The sequence below is a fragment of the Sarcophilus harrisii genome, chromosome 3 (genome assembly GCF_902635505.1).
Source record: "Sarcophilus harrisii chromosome 3, mSarHar1.11, whole genome shotgun sequence".
Taxonomy (NCBI): Eukaryota; Metazoa; Chordata; class Mammalia; order Dasyuromorphia; family Dasyuridae; genus Sarcophilus; species Sarcophilus harrisii.
In genome coordinates, this window is record NC_045428.1 from 559,752,971 (window position 1) to 559,768,458 (window position 15,488).

The 15,488-nt window shown below is 37.8% G+C and overlaps 1 protein-coding gene across 8 annotated transcripts in view; it reads left to right on the plus strand.

Annotated features, from left to right (window-relative positions):
- HNRNPR (heterogeneous nuclear ribonucleoprotein R) overlaps positions 1-15,181 on the plus strand; it is a 34,679-nt gene extending 19,498 nt beyond the window's left edge. For 3 of the 8 annotated variants that reach the window (XM_031962629.1, XM_031962628.1, XM_031962632.1), the window contains 4 exons: positions 1,067-1,281; positions 4,213-4,362; positions 7,173-7,294; positions 7,434-8,743. In XM_031962629.1, the coding sequence (XP_031818489.1) occupies positions 1,067-1,281; positions 4,213-4,362; positions 7,173-7,294; positions 7,434-8,046 (1,100 nt within the window). In that variant the 3' untranslated portion in view covers positions 8,047-8,743. Of the gene's footprint in view, positions 1-1,066; positions 1,282-4,212; positions 4,363-7,172; positions 7,295-7,433; positions 8,744-12,194; positions 13,480-13,686 lie in introns of those variants that run through there. The other 5 variants (XM_031962630.1, XM_031962633.1, XR_004233359.1 and 2 more) reach the window with 4 other exon arrangements.
- Positions 15,182-15,488: the final 307 nt, after the last annotated feature.

The following is a 15,488-nucleotide window of genomic DNA, read 5'->3' on the forward strand; positions in this document are numbered from 1 at the left end:
GCTCCCTGATGTATGATGTTATGAAATCCCTCATATCTTGATCTCTTGAGCAGTCTTATTTCCACCTCAATTGTTAGTATTGTCTATTGGACTTGGGGGATGGTCCTTTCCCTTTCAGGTCGTTTTATTGTAGATGGCCTTTTGGAATTTATTTCTTGTATGTCTTTTGTGCCTCTCAACTGATTTTTGTCTGAGCTTTGCCTTCCATGTTCTCGGTTTCTTCTCAAAAGTCTTTGATCATATTAATTGCTTTGGATTAATTCAGCTTTAGCCCCATGTTTCCAAGTTGTGACTGGTTATTCAATTCCTTCCTCTTTCTGTCCTTTTATTAAGATTACATTTATTAAACCACAGGTAACTATTTCATACTGTGAATTGCAAAACTTTTATTTCTGGGTAATTCTTTTCTGTTAAGGTTAACATTTTTGGTGGTCTTTTTCTATTTCTGTTGTTGTTAATTGGTAAGATGTGATATATGGGATTTCTTGGAGAAAAGGCATCTGAAAGGACTTTGAGATGCAGCAACAGAGAGCTACTTTATCAGTAGTGGACTGTACAGATGTAAGGAGGGCAGGACTGCTGGAGTAAAGGTCTTGTAGGTTGGGGGGCAGTGGAGATAGAAGATGACAAGGATAGGCAGAGGGAAAAGGATAAACTGGAGAGACGTTGTGGAGGAGGAAGAGACTTAATTTAGCTGACTCTTTATTGTAGACAATAAAGAACAGAGAACTGTATGAGTTCTGTATTTCTAGTTTGGAATGTCAAGAAATGATTTTTTTTTTTCAGTGAAACACTTTCACAAATGTTTCATGTTGTGTAAGTGACATTGTTGAAGACTTTGGTGGAATCTATTGCCTTTGATTACAGGACCCCTTAAGTTAAAAGGACTGTGATAAGGTTATGACCTTAATCTTCTCTCTTGGATCTAAAGCTTAATTACTTAATAGTAATTAGCAGAGTACTCCAGGCTGATTTTTCTTTTTTGGTCATGGGCAAGTGGATTTAGAGCATAGGTCAGCTCCCTAGCTGTGTGGTGGATGCTTTTGGCTCATCTCTCTGGATGTTGGTTTAACAGAGGGTTTGGTGGACGTTATTCTCTATCATCAACCCGATGACAAAAAGAAGAATCGGGGGTTCTGCTTCCTTGAGTATGAAGACCACAAGTCGGCAGCACAAGCCCGGCGCAGGCTTATGAGTGGGAAAGTCAAAGTCTGGGGCAATGTTGTGACCGTGGAGTGGGCCGACCCTGTGGAAGAACCAGATCCGGAGGTTATGGCCAAGGTAAACGTAAAAATTTGTATTGATTATGGTTGAATTCTGCAGACCATAGAATGCCTGCATTGTTATACCAAGGACACCAGTGAGGGCTTAGTTCTTACTAGCCACTCACCATAGCAGTGTCTTAACCCTAAATGAACTCTCTTGGAGGCCACAAGCTTGGCCATCCCAGTGATCGTCGACAGAGGGAGAGCTGGGGTTCTGGGCCTGCCTCCTACAGAGATTGTGGAAGCCAAGAAAGAACCAAGTTGACAATGTGTGCTAGAGCTCGTGTTCTCTTGGCCTAAGTCTACAAGGATTGGGGTGGTGAATGCTTCCCCAGGCCTTGGGCTGGCCTTTACACTGAACTTTTTTTTTTTTGGTTTGTTTGTTTCTATTTATTTATTTATTTATTTATAATAACATCAGCTCCCCTTATCTGTACAAGGGGCCTGAGAAGACTTGTAAAGTCTATTCCAGTTCTGATTCCTGTGCTCTTTAGGACAGTGACCACCTTGAGAAAAGATGAAGATGGAGAACATTGCTATTCAGTAAGATTGGATTTGCCGGTCAAGACCTATTTATATAGAAGCTGCTTGTTTTCTCCTACTTCCCATGCATGCAGCCCCACCAGCTCTCACCAGTGTGAATGGTGGTATCCTGGCATGTGGTGCCTAAACCTTGGGATTAAGTCATTCCAAGTGTGAGTCTTGGGATATGCTAAGGACAGGACAAGGATGGTCCCTAGTAAGATATTGAGGGTTTAAAAAATAGTGGTACTTTTCCTTTTGGGAGCTATCATCCCCTCAGGGAATATGTTTCCTCTGTGTTATCAGAGGCAGGAGTTCTCCCTCTGGATTTTGGGAAACTGTGTCCAACCCCATTCTCTTGGGTCCTGAAGGACAATTCTCATTTTGAATGAATGAAAAAAGCATCTACTAAGTGCAAAATGCTTGGGGTCCAGGTAAAAGTAAGACAGTCCCTACTCTCCAGGAGCTCATATTCTAATGGAGCACAGAACATATAAAAAGTTTCAGCTGCACATCAGGCAGAAAGGTCCTTGAGTCCTAGAGTACTACAGTAAAGCAGATGAGAATGCCTCTCATTTAATGTTATTTCCACTGATAAAAACCTATCCATTTTTTATGGCAATTCCTTTGATAGTGCCAAGGATTTTAGTCATGAGAACTTTTTTTTCTGGGTCTTAAAGAGTTGTGACTCTTAGATCTCCATAGGGTTTACTATGGTAGATTTGATCACTAACTGGAAATATCGCTGTCCCCAAGGCTCTTGAGTTCTGGGTCCTGAGCTGTCTCCATTGGAGTCTGAGGGGAGATGGTGGTCAAGGGGGTGGCGGTTTGGCTGACTGGTTGCTTCCCATCTCTTCCTTGTAGTGCCTCGCTGCTTCAGCCAGGCTGACTTTGAGTCCATGGGTGACCTTGGGTAGGGATGGCTGGTTCCTTCTACTCCAGGGGCTTATGGGGTGGAGATGGAGGTGGGAGTGCATTGGGTATGTATGTAGCTAGACCTGGGAGTGCTTCCGGCCAGATCTGACCTTTGCCCTCCTCCACCAAGGGTGGTGTGGTGCCTGTGAGAAAACTCTGAAACCAGAGTCCAGGAGACCTGCACTCTTAGGCCCTGGTTTACACTCTGTGCCCGAGCAAATTACGTGATATTTCTGGGCCTCCAGTTCCTTCTCTGAATTGGGAGGGTTGCATCAATGAGTCCTGGAACATTGATTAAGGCTGAGTGAGTGTGCCACAGAAGGCTTTGAGTGAGCACTTGGGCCCAACCAAAGTCAGCACCCTACTTTTTCTCTCAGTTCAGCTTTAGCTACTAGTTATCCTCAATTCCTCTTCCAAATCCAGCCATACCCTGAACTTGTTATGTCGAGAAATTCCCTAGTGTTTTCACGTACACAACCATGGAGGTGCCTCCCCTGGCACTCCGCTTTTACCTCCTTTTAGATTTCTTGCTGCAACTTCCAGTCAAAGAGCTCTTCCTTGAAAGGTGTAAACTACTTCTTCATTAAACACAAATTGAACACAAATGGGAGTTTGTAATCCATTTTATTCAAATGAGGGGAGGGAAGGGTGCTGTGAATTGGCATAAATGGAATTTAATGACATTTTCAAAAACATCCACAAGCTGACTCCCTGGTTTTACCATCACCCATGTGATCACATATGGAAGTCACATAAGCCCTTCTATAAACAGAGTGGAAGGGGGTAGGGCCATTAACTCATAGACTTAGAGCTGGAAGTGAACTTGAGAACATTGAATCCAGACCTTTCATCTTACAGATAAGGAAACTGAAGGCCAGAGGGTTTTGTTCAGGCTTGCCTGGCTTGCCAAAGGTTGATGTAAGCTGCAAATTCACACAGAAGCCTAGAATCCGTTCTAGTCACCACACTATGCTGCCCCTTGGACTGAATAGTCTTTACCATCCTTTTTAGTTCTTTATTATTCTGCCAGCTTTCCAGCGACTGCTTATTATGGAGTCCAGTCCTAAATATTATAAATAAATCTTAAATAAAAAGAACCAAATGTGGAAATGTGATTAGAAATGAAGAAGAGCTAGATTTTTCTTTTACTCTAAAGCAAATTTTTCCCATATATATCCATTCACTCTGATAATTAATCTTTTTCTAGCATGGATAAGAAAAATATCAAGCTTGCTTTTTGCATCTCTCCAGCTGGGCTAGTGTCTTGCTGGTTTTTTGTAAGTTATGTGCTTGAAATAAATGATAGGAAATAGCAACATCCAATTATATACCTGAAAACAGAGACTGTCAGGTAATTCCTTCTTTGTAGTGGTTTTCTGTAATTATATTGCAAAAATGTATGACTTGTGTTTGACAGAAGAATAAGTATCCTTTGCATTCTTATACATTTCAGAGAAATCATAAAATGTTTGCATCATGTATCTAATCTTGCACATTTTTCTTTCAATAGGTGAAAGTTTTATTTGTGAGAAATTTGGCCACTACAGTGACAGAGGAAATATTGGAGAAATCCTTTTCAGAATTTGGGAAACTAGAAAGAGTGAAGAAACTAAAAGATTATGCCTTTGTTCACTTTGAAGACCGGGGAGCAGCAGTTAAGGTAGAAATGCAAAGTTTAGTGTCCTGTGTTTTGAAAGGGATCTTTGAAGTTAAGGAATCTCTTTTCAGAGGATTGATGTTTTTCTGTTGGGTTAGTTGCATTTCAGTTTATTTGCTGAACTTTGAAAGTTCAGTTTTTCTATGCTTTGTAAAATGTAGTTCAAAGGACTCATGGAAGCTCCAATTTTTTAACTCTTGACTCTTAGTAACTTGCTGTGTGATCTTAGGCAAGCCACCTTCTGGAGTCTTGTTTCACCATCTATAAAATTGGTCCCAGTGGACTATGAAGCACTAATTCAGCACTGTTGTAAGTATATCAAGTAACATGTGGTTTGCTCCTTCAGCATTTTGTGGGTAAAAAGGAAAGCAAGCACTCTACAGCTCTAACCTGCGTACTATTTCTGGACTGATAGTTTATACTATTGTTAATACACCTTAATCAGAGCTCATTGTAACATGGGGAATCTGCCTTAATAGTTCAGCTTAAGGTACAGATTGAGTGGTCAATTTCACTGATGATCTAAATGAAACCTTAGTGCTTCAGCCCTGGTAGAATTAATACTTTGAATGTCAAGTCTCCTCAGTGTTGTCATATGGCTTACTTGCTGTGTGTACATCAACATTGCTCCTGTGGAGCTGACTGGATCCTGGAACATGGTTTCATCTAAGATCATGTTTTCATGGAACCATTTAATGATGTTAATTAAGGTAGGTATTCCTTGTTCTCTTGACTTTCTATAGAAGTAACATAGAGTTCTCAGGTAATTTGTATTATATTGTCATTGAACACTGTGTGCTGAAATGTTCTATATGTTTGTCTTATTGTTCTTTAATTTCTTACTTTTCTTAATGACAGGTATAAAGTAGTAAAGTAGATGGAAAGTAAATATGGGGTTTGCTAATTTCTTAGTATTTGACTGTTGGGGAGAATGATCTGGGGTGAACTTAGCTCAGAATCCTTTTAGTGAAAGGTATAAGAAAGGAATTTGAGTTTGTGATTAAAAACATTTCAAAAGGAACAGTATTCCTATAAATTGTTAAAACTACAGAATTGGGCTGTTCTTCAGCTTTCTTTTTGATTATGTACTGCTAACTTTTTGTCCCTTACTTTCAAACACTTACATAGAAAACTAGTGTCAAAGATGTCCTTGTATGATTAGAAAAGCCGGGAGTTGAGTTATCTGAGTAAAATGGTGACCATAGCAGTAGGATACTGGGGCTTGCTCATTAAGACTATGGGTTTTTTGGTCATTTTATTTCTGATAGATAACTTTTCCTCTTGATAAGCAGCCACTGGCTATTTCAAACTTTAATTTGGGAATTATTCATTTTTAGCCTATGCCTCTTTAACATTTGTTGTATTAGATTGTGCGAAAGGCTCCTTGAACTAGTGAGGATATAACACTTTAAAATTTCCATATTCATATCAGTTTGCTCATCTTGGTCAGTATTCATTTTAAGGTCTGACCTCTGTATGTGCATGCATATATGTGTGTCTGTGGGTGCCCTCACAAATCTGTATTTTTGCATATATTTAACTCAACACTGAGTAGGCTGGCTTGCTTTCTAGTTGATGTTCATAAGAACTGGTGGGAGGGTTTTTAAAGAAGAGGAACTTGAGGTAAAATTTTGTCTCTGTTTCTACCTTCTGATCCCTTTATCAGTTAGTCACAGTCTCCAGAATATTTGTGAATGATTTTTGTAGACTCATTGAGGCTTGAGTCCTAAGCAGTCCAGAAGTGAGGTTTTAGAAGAGGTTGTAGAAGAGATTTGACAGATGTTCTATGGAGAGAGTCTTCAAATACATGCATGCTCTGACCTTCAAAAGCAGTCTGCCTCCTAAAGATTCTTTTTGCTGAAGCTGACCTAGGGTATAATCACTTAACGTACACTAGATGAGTTATCATAATCAACAATCCCATTTTCTGGGCATTAATTTAGTTGGTTCTTCAGCTTCCCCAATGGATGTTCCATCCCAGGTTTGTTTGAAGACTTTATACTTATTTCTTCAAGAGTCTTCAAGAGTCTTCACTCAATTACATTGATATAGTTCAAATAATTTGTATTCAAAATGGAAGTGAACTTGAACATACATTAAATACAACATCTTTGTATGACCCAGCCAAGCTCTTGGAATAATTTTATGTTATTTATGTTTATGTTTATTTCATGAAACAACCCACAAGCAGCAGGGTAAGTAAAGAGGAGTCCTGGGCTTTAGAGCAGAAGATGAGGATTCAAATATGGGTTGTGACATTTAGAACATTGATTGTTGGGCAAGTTGTATTGCCCTTTTTTGCTTCTCATTTGTAAAGTGGGGTGAGAATGAATATTCATGCTGCCAATCAGATGAGGTGGTGGTCGTTTAAATAACTGGGATGTAGTTTAGCTTAAATCACATTTCTTTCCTTGGGGTTGATCTGGCTTTAATCTAGATGAAGGAAATGCTTTGAAGAAGACCATAGTATTAGACTTTTAGGACAAATGGATAACTTTAATGTTTGCCATAATTTGTACATTGAATTTTCCAGGGAAAACCGTTTCATTTATTACTTTTAAGTGTAGAAAAATTTGAATAAAAATTTATGTAAAAGATGTATCAGAAGACATTTATCCTCTCTAGAGCTCATCACCAAAGAGAACTAGGTTTCTTTCTACTTTAACTTATCTTTATTTTAAATATGAAACAAACAACTGTCAACCTTATGTGAAGCTGCATTATGTTAATCCTTAGGTATTTGATTGGATGAATTGTGGTGGTTAAATTTTTTTAAAAGTAAATTTGATTGGTGTTTTTCCATTTTTGTGCAGGCCATGGATGAGATGAATGGGAAAGAAATAGAAGGGGAAGAAATTGAGATAGTGTTAGCCAAGCCTCCGGACAAGAAAAGGAAAGAGCGCCAGGCTGCCAGACAAGCCTCCAGAAGTACTGCGTGAGTCTGCCCTGCTGTGTTCTGTAACCAGGTCTTGGCATTCCAAGTTTGAGCACCTTGTTCTGGTGCTCTGGAGAGGGATTCAGGGTGAGTCCCCAAGGGCTTCCAGTGCAAGCTAACAAGGGTTCTCTTCTCCTAGGTATGAAGATTATTACTACCATCCCCCACCTCGTATGCCGCCTCCTCTGAGAGGCCGGGGGCGTGGTGGGGGGAGAGGTGGCTATGGCTACCCCCCCGATTATTATGGCTATGAAGATTATTATGATGACTACTATGGCTATGATTACCATGACTACCGTGGAGGCTATGAAGACCCCTACTATGGCTATGATGATGGCTATGCAGTAAGAGGAAGAGGAGGAGGAAGGGGTGGGCGCGGTGCTCCGCCACCACCACGGGGGCGCGGAGCACCACCTCCACGAGGTAGAGCTGGCTATTCTCAGAGGGGGGCACCTTTGGGACCGCCAAGAGGAGCTCGGGGCGGGAGAGGGGGCCCTGCACAGCCACAGAGAGGCCGTGGTTCGCGAGGAGCTCGGGGTAACCGTGGGGGCAACGTAGGAGGCAAGAGAAAGGCCGATGGGTACAACCAGCCTGACTCCAAGCGCCGTCAGACCAACAGCCAGCAGAACTGGGGCTCCCAGCCCATCGCCCAGCAGCCGCTTCAGCAAGGTGGCGACTATTCTGGTAACTATGGCTACAATAATGACAACCAGGAATTTTATCAGGATACTTATGGGCAACAGTGGAAATGAAGTAGACAAGTGAGGGCTTGAAAATGATATTGGAGAGATTTGATTGGCTATAGATCTACATTCTTCAAAAAAAAAATTTGGCTTAACTGTTTCATCTTTCAGTAGCAATTTGCTGCCATTTGTATTGGGCTGAAGAATCACTTGTATATATACTCAAGTCTTTTTATTTTTATTTTTTTTCCTCTTTTCATAAATGCTCTTGGACATTATTGGGCTTGCAGAGTTCCCTTATTCTGGGGATGCTTTTATCGTTTTAGGCTTCATTTTAGCAGTTTCAAAGCAGTCTGAGCATACTGTTAAATCATGATTTTTGCAGAACCTCTGGTTTTTGGACAGTTTCTTTTTTTTCCTTTTTTTTTTCTTTTTTGAATTTGAGATAGACTACATAGGAGTATGAGTATGCTGTAAATAAAAGTACGAGCTAGTGCTTTGTCTTAGTAGTTTTAAGAAATTAAAACAAACAAATTTCAGTTTTCTTGTATTGAAAATAACCTATGATTGTATGTTTTGCATTCCTAGAAGTAGGTTAACTGTGTTTTTAAATTGTTATAACTTCACACCTTTTTGAAATCTGCCCTACAAAATTTGTTTGGCTTCAACGTCAAAGCCGTGCAATTTGTTCCTTGATGTGATTGTATTTCCAATTTCTTGTTCATGTAAGATTTCAATAAAACTCAAAAATCTATTCAAAACATTACCTATTTCAAATTCAATTGTGTCCTAAAACATTATTTCATTCGTAATCCTTGCAAGGAATATTGTTTTCAAAGTATAACTGCCTATGTGAGTGATCAAATTCTTGCAAAATTTCTTGTCTATTCCAACACAGTAGCATTGTGGATATTAGCCTGAGGATTTAGATCAAATTATGAATTATTCCACATGGAACTCAATTAATTGGTGTTCTCACAATCACTTCTCATTTTGAAATTTTGTCTTTTGTTTTAAAAACCAGGTTCAAATAGCCTTTGAACATTTTTACAGGCATGGATTAATTTGCAGTTCTATCAAGTATTAAAGGAGTTGGGGAAGTGGCCGACAATTCCTTCTGACCCACATTCTTGTTCTGAAGGATAATTTGTGGTTGAAATGCTTGTTTACTGGATGACAGGGACGACAGTTACTAATAGTGCTGTGGGGTCAATTGCAACCAAAATTCTACTAAAGCTTTTATGAATGTGATTAATTATTTAGCATTTAATTTAGTCATAAAACTTGTTTTGGAGAAAAACAAAATTTCCTTTCAATATGTAAATTTGCCTCAGAATTTTAATGCCTTTTAAGAAGGCAACTGATGGATCTTATACATAATTTTCACTTTTGATTGACAACTTTATTTATTTATTTTTGGGGGGACTATTTTGGTCATCATGCCCTGACACTTCTTTCCCTGTTTAACCTTTGGAGCTGTGACTTTTAGTCTTCAGAAGAATATTTTGCTTTCCAAGAGATGAGCAGAAGGATCTGAGTTTTAAAACTACAAGAACCCGTCAGACAAAATGCTATTTGGAGCTCTATTTAAATTACAATTATTGCTTTCCCCTCTTGCACCATGAGAGATTTCTAAAGCTTGTTTATAAATATGGACAAAATGTAAAAATAATTTAAATGATTACACACACCCTCCTTTTGCTTTTTGTTGCTGTTTGGTGTCTTTTAGAAAAAATCATTTCAGTAGAAGACCAAATCTTCCAAAAAGAAAATAAAAACCAAACTATTCTCTTGTTGGTTTGGTAGATCATATCTTGGGTTTCATGACTTGTAATTTGATTTGGAGTAATAAAATTAATATTTGCTGCTGAAAATGCATTTCTCATTTCCTTCTAAAATGATTATATTGATAATATCACAGTCTTTGAACAGGCCTTAATCTTTTAGTGTTTAAAATGTTGAATATTTTAAAATTATTATTTGGCCTGATTTTATTTTGTAAGAGTTGAATTAATATGAGTATTTCATTAAACTTTACCTTTTTTCTTCCAGTAGATCATTTTTTAAAATGTGCCTGTTTCTTATATGTGAAAAGACACTAAAATACTCTTCAGATATTAATTTCAAAATTGGAACATACAGACTTATGGTTAAAATACGAATCTTCTAAATTGGAGTTGGATTAAGCCCTGCTTCTCCTTGAGGGATAGTAAGAAACCTCCAAAAATGCTTGGTTCCAAACTTGTATAAAGTGCAAACTTGTTTGTGTTCTCAAATTAGAATTAGGCATCAGTTAAGTATGGCTTAAGGAATTTTAGAAATACAAATAGAATTCAGAAAAAGTCGATTCTTGTAAGCAAACAAAACAAAACTTTTAAAGTCATTGCAGTAAATAAAATGCAAGTTATTTCAGTGGTTAGTCTCTAAAAGGCAGCCATCCTTCCTCAACCCTGACCAACTCCCTGGGTTAAAGTCCGGTGCCTGTCTGATATAATTGTTTTTGTAATTCATGTGAATGTTTCTTTAATGGAAAATGTAAACCATGTGGAGAACTAATATATTTCACTTAGAGACATCCCTTTTTAGGGGAAGTTTCTATTACTCATTGCTGCAGCAGCATTTCGTATATAAGACAACAGATCTAAAAGTTTGAAAATCTACCTTGTTTTCACAAAGATACCACAGTAATAACAAAATGTAATCATATGACACTGGAAGTTAAGTAAGGAAAGATGTCATTTTGGATTTTCGTTATTAGCATATTTTTTTAAATTGCCAATTGTGTGATGAATAAGTCCTGAGAAATTTGATTTCCTGGTCCTTTGCTGCCTTTTCCTTTTTCTCCCTCAGCTCAATTAAGTTTTAACCATGAATCTACTGCAGGGGGAAAAAGTGTGTATCTGGTAAATGGTTTTACTTTATACTGAGGCAGATTTTGTTGTATATCTTGAAACTGACCTACAACTCCCTCTAGTAATGGAATGCTAATTTTTATTTGATCACTCATTTATAGCAGTTGTTTCAATGTATGTATATTTTTATGAAGGTATTTTGATTTTTAAAAAAAGCAAAAAAAATATTTATTATACTGTCAGATTTCTTGTTAATCCTAAAAGTCGTCTCAAAAGATTTGAATGATCATTTCATCATGTTCCTATAGTTAATTTCTTAATACTGAAATTACTACACAGGTATTTCAGCATAATTGTTTTTAGTTTTCTTAATTTGTTGGGGTTAATCTGCATCATGAAAGCCCACTGCTTTCAATAAGTTTGTACTTAACTTTTCTCTAATGTGACTTTAAACTCTATAATAGACAAATTGACCTCAAAGATGAACCTTCATCTTTTAAAAGTTGAAAGGGTCTAAGAAAGTGCATTTTAAAATCAGTTACATATTTAGATTCAAAAGAATAGGGTCCAAAAATCCCATTCCTAATTGATAGCTATGTGGTGGTGTTATAATTGTATTCCTCAAAGTGCATTACATCTTTTGCCTCCTTCCTATTGGGGTGACCTGCCTAAGTCAATTCATTATATTTTTAACCCATTTACAAAAATACTTCCTATAAGGCTATTGATATGTTAGGCAAGTTGTGAAAAAGACTGTTTGAAACTTTGATAAAAAGCAGTTTTATTATCTAACTTATTAGTGTTTTTTAAGACCACCAGTAGCATTGTAATGTTCTTGGTGAATCTTGAATAAGATAGCTTTCATTATGAGTAGCTGAAAAGCCTTATAGGAAGTACTTTGGCTTTAGAAGTGTTTCCATGTTCTCTAAAAGGGGGAGCTTCTGTTAACTTAGGCATTAAGTAGTTTTTAATGTGCCCCAGTGAATTGGGTTAGAGCTTTTAAGAATCCAGAATTAGGTGTGAATGAAATAAGGCACCAGTCTATTTTGACATTTGACGTTGACTGCCTTCCTTACTTTAGAAGTGAAAACACTAAACTTTCAAAATAATACATAAATGAGTTTGGTGTTAGCCAGTAACTGAACATCTGATAAGGATTGGATTTTATTTGAAATGGTTACAGCTTTAAAGTTTAAAAAAAAACCCAAAAAACTTTTCTTGTTTTGGAGGTTACCAGAAGCTCTGAGTGGTTTACGTTTGTATTTTAAAAAAATAAAATAAAAAAATCATTTTCAGATGTTATCCAGAAATCTGCAAGTGTACTTTTCTTGTTTTAACTCCTTCCTTTTATCACCTGACTATCAGGGAAGCGTGGTTGAGGCTGCCCTGACCTGACATGTCATGATGTCGACTTGCTAGGTGGGGTTCGCTGGGGACGATACCAATGGAGTTGTTGGTAAGAGCACTTTTCTTTCTCATTTTTTGATCAGTAAAGGGACACAAAGGGTGGGGGAAATACCCAAACCCTTTATCTTGGGTAATTTTCATGGGGTATGTAGAAAAATGAGACTTTCATACTTACTTTACTATTCTGCTGTCAGCAGTTTGTAAAAATTTAGCGAGGACTCACACACTACATAATATTGAATTGAATGAAGTATTTGCCAATTCATACAAAATATAGAGTGCTCAGTCTTCAAGAAATTTAAAATCTAATAAGCATTTTAAATAAAGGGCAGCATGGTCCTCTAAGACTGGAATTAGATGGGACTAATCCCAGTACTTTCACTGATGTGCCTTAGGACAGGACATTGAGAGACATTTTTGACTTCATGAGCCTCCCTTGTTGTCATCCTAAAATAAAAGTAGGGGGTGGAGTAGGGCTGGAGGTGGATGTTCTGCCCACTCAAATGATCTGTGGGAATGGCTTATCACACATTTGCATTATCTTGTGCTTCCTTTTTATTTTTCCATTGCTGTTTCATGCAAATGGGACCACTAGCTAGTTATTTTAGTGATATTCTGAAGATTTTGACCTGCAAATTATTTTGAGAGACTGGTTTTAAAAGTAGAGAAATTGGCTTTTTGCAGCCAACCTTCCAAAAGGAAGGAATTCTTCATGTTTGGAAGTAGAAATTACAGATTTATTAATTTGGGATTTAGAAAAAGTAGTGTGGATCATCTATATTGAGGACAGTGTGGAAGTTCAGTGGGATAAATTGATGGCATTATAATCGCTAATAATAATAATTGACATATAATGCTTTGACAATCTGCAAGGCATTTTATATAATTTATAGACATCATCACAAACTAAACAACTTGTCTTTTCTAGGACACTCCCAGGACACGATGACTATGGGGTATATTAGAATTAACAATGAAAGGGGGTCACTTTTTTAATAGACTTAAAAAATGTAAAGAGATTTATAATTTACAATATTTAACAGTAATATCTTTAATACACTTTCACTCAGTTTCACTGTAATGTCAAATTTTGCTGGCCAATTCCTTTAGGGTAGTTAACTCTCCTAAGGCTGTACTTATCATCTTTTCTATTTTATGTTTCTTACTGTCCTTGATCCTATTGTGTTTGGGTGGGGGGAGAGAAACCTGTTAATGTCTTCAGGAGGGGAACTCTGAACAGTAAAGCCTTTGTTTTGCCCTCCTAGCAGGACATCCAGAATGGTGATGAGGGACCAAAAAGGAGACAAATCCTGGAGAGGTTGGGGGAAGAGTGGCAACCAAGCATGATTGGGGCTGGGCAGGGCCCACTATCAGTAGTAGGAGGTTCCGTGATTTTGTGGCTGTGGGTACTATCTCCACCAATGCACATTGCACCTTGTTTATGCTTCAGTAGATGGTCTTCATGAATTGGCGCATTCACGATCACCCTGCGGCTAACCTGGTAATGAGGCTCTCTGAACTTAGCTAGGCGGGTCCTTGGATGGCAGACACCCAGCTCACCACTGGGCCCGTGCTCAGTCTTTGCAGCTCGCCAGGACCTTCCGGAGCTTGCACTTTGCCTGGCATTGCCTTCGGGAACCCAGGTCACTTCCACACTACCATGTTACTTCAAAGGAAGACTTCAATGGAGGTGATTTTGATATCAATATTAATAAAATCACATTTTTGGTACTGAAGTAAGATAGCCCTAATGTATTTTCTTCATCTTACCTATCTTCCTTACTCTGAGATGACTTTCATTCTCTCTTTAACTTATCTGGACATCAGCTCCAAGGGCATATTTCAGTAGGTTTTGGGAAATCCTTGGAGAGGAACCTTTGAGAAGGTTCTGGGAGAGCCCTGAGAGGGTTGTGGCACTCTCCTATGCATTTTTGGGGCTTAGTGGCTATGTACCTGCCCTTTCTTCTTTTCTTGATCCACTTTACAGCTCTGTATGTTGTAAAAGGAAAGCTTGTAAAAGGCAACTTATATAAGGAATCTGTTGCTCCTCAGGGATAGTTTTATAGTAGTAAATGGTAGAAATACTTATAAGCTCCATGCATTTCAACATGGTTTTCTAAGTATTTTCAAAATATGAGAATGGAACATTGCACAGTGCAGGAATTATTTTCTAACTTGCATTTCTCTAGCACTTCGGCATCTTCCATAGGGACTCCCTGAGATACACAAAGCAGGAAGCATCATCTCTGTTTTACTGATGAGGAAGCATGCTTTCAGACAGGGGAAGGGACTGGCTGAAGACAATATGGTCAGTCAGAAAACAACGTGTTTCATGTATGAAATGTTTGCACATAGACAAACATGGCCTCCATCACTGTAATTGTGCAGTAAGATTATTACTACAAGATAAATAAACTTTGAGATAACAATGCAATCTGCTAACCTATTATTTTGCCTGAGATGGAAAATACAAAACTTTTGTTGGGGTATATGCCCTAATAAAATTTCACCTGATGCTGACTATAATCAAATGTTAGCTGACATATTCTTGTCATAAATAAAGGGATTTACTGTGTTTAAACAAGCCTAGTAAAGCTATCTTTCTTAAACCAATTCTCTTAGTGGCTTGTAATGGACAAGGCTGTTCAGTAAAGCATTTGTGTTATGATGAAGGTAGAGTCCTATTTGAGTGTAGTGAAATCATTTCATTCTCTTAAAAAGGCTATTGGTAGGCTGTGTGTGGTCCAAAAGCCTGAACTAACATAGCTTGACCGGCATGCACACTCATCCTGTGACTGGGAAAGCCTGGAGAGTAAGGCCATTCACAAGTGTCTTAATCTTCTTGGGAGGAAATTCAACAAAATTTGTAGTTTTTGGTAGAGTGTTTATGTATCTGTACAAACTGTATTGAAATACCTGTATAATGTTTAATTTTTTTAATAAAACATTTTATGTTCAAAGTGTTTTGTGCTGGTGATTTGGGGTGGGATAAAGGGTTAAATTTATTTTATTATTTATTTTTTTTTTGGTAAAGAATGTTTCTTGACTTTCAGTGTTTAGGATGGTGGCTTTGGTAGGAATTTGCACTTTCAAAATTTGATTCTGATATTTTTCTTGTTTCTTCCAGGATAAGGCACAGATTTAAGGAGGGAATCTCAAGAAAATCCTAGCTCACCATTTTATATGACCCCACACTTTGTTGATAACTGTGAGCTAGATAGAATTTTTTCTATACTTTTGGGGGTGAGAAGT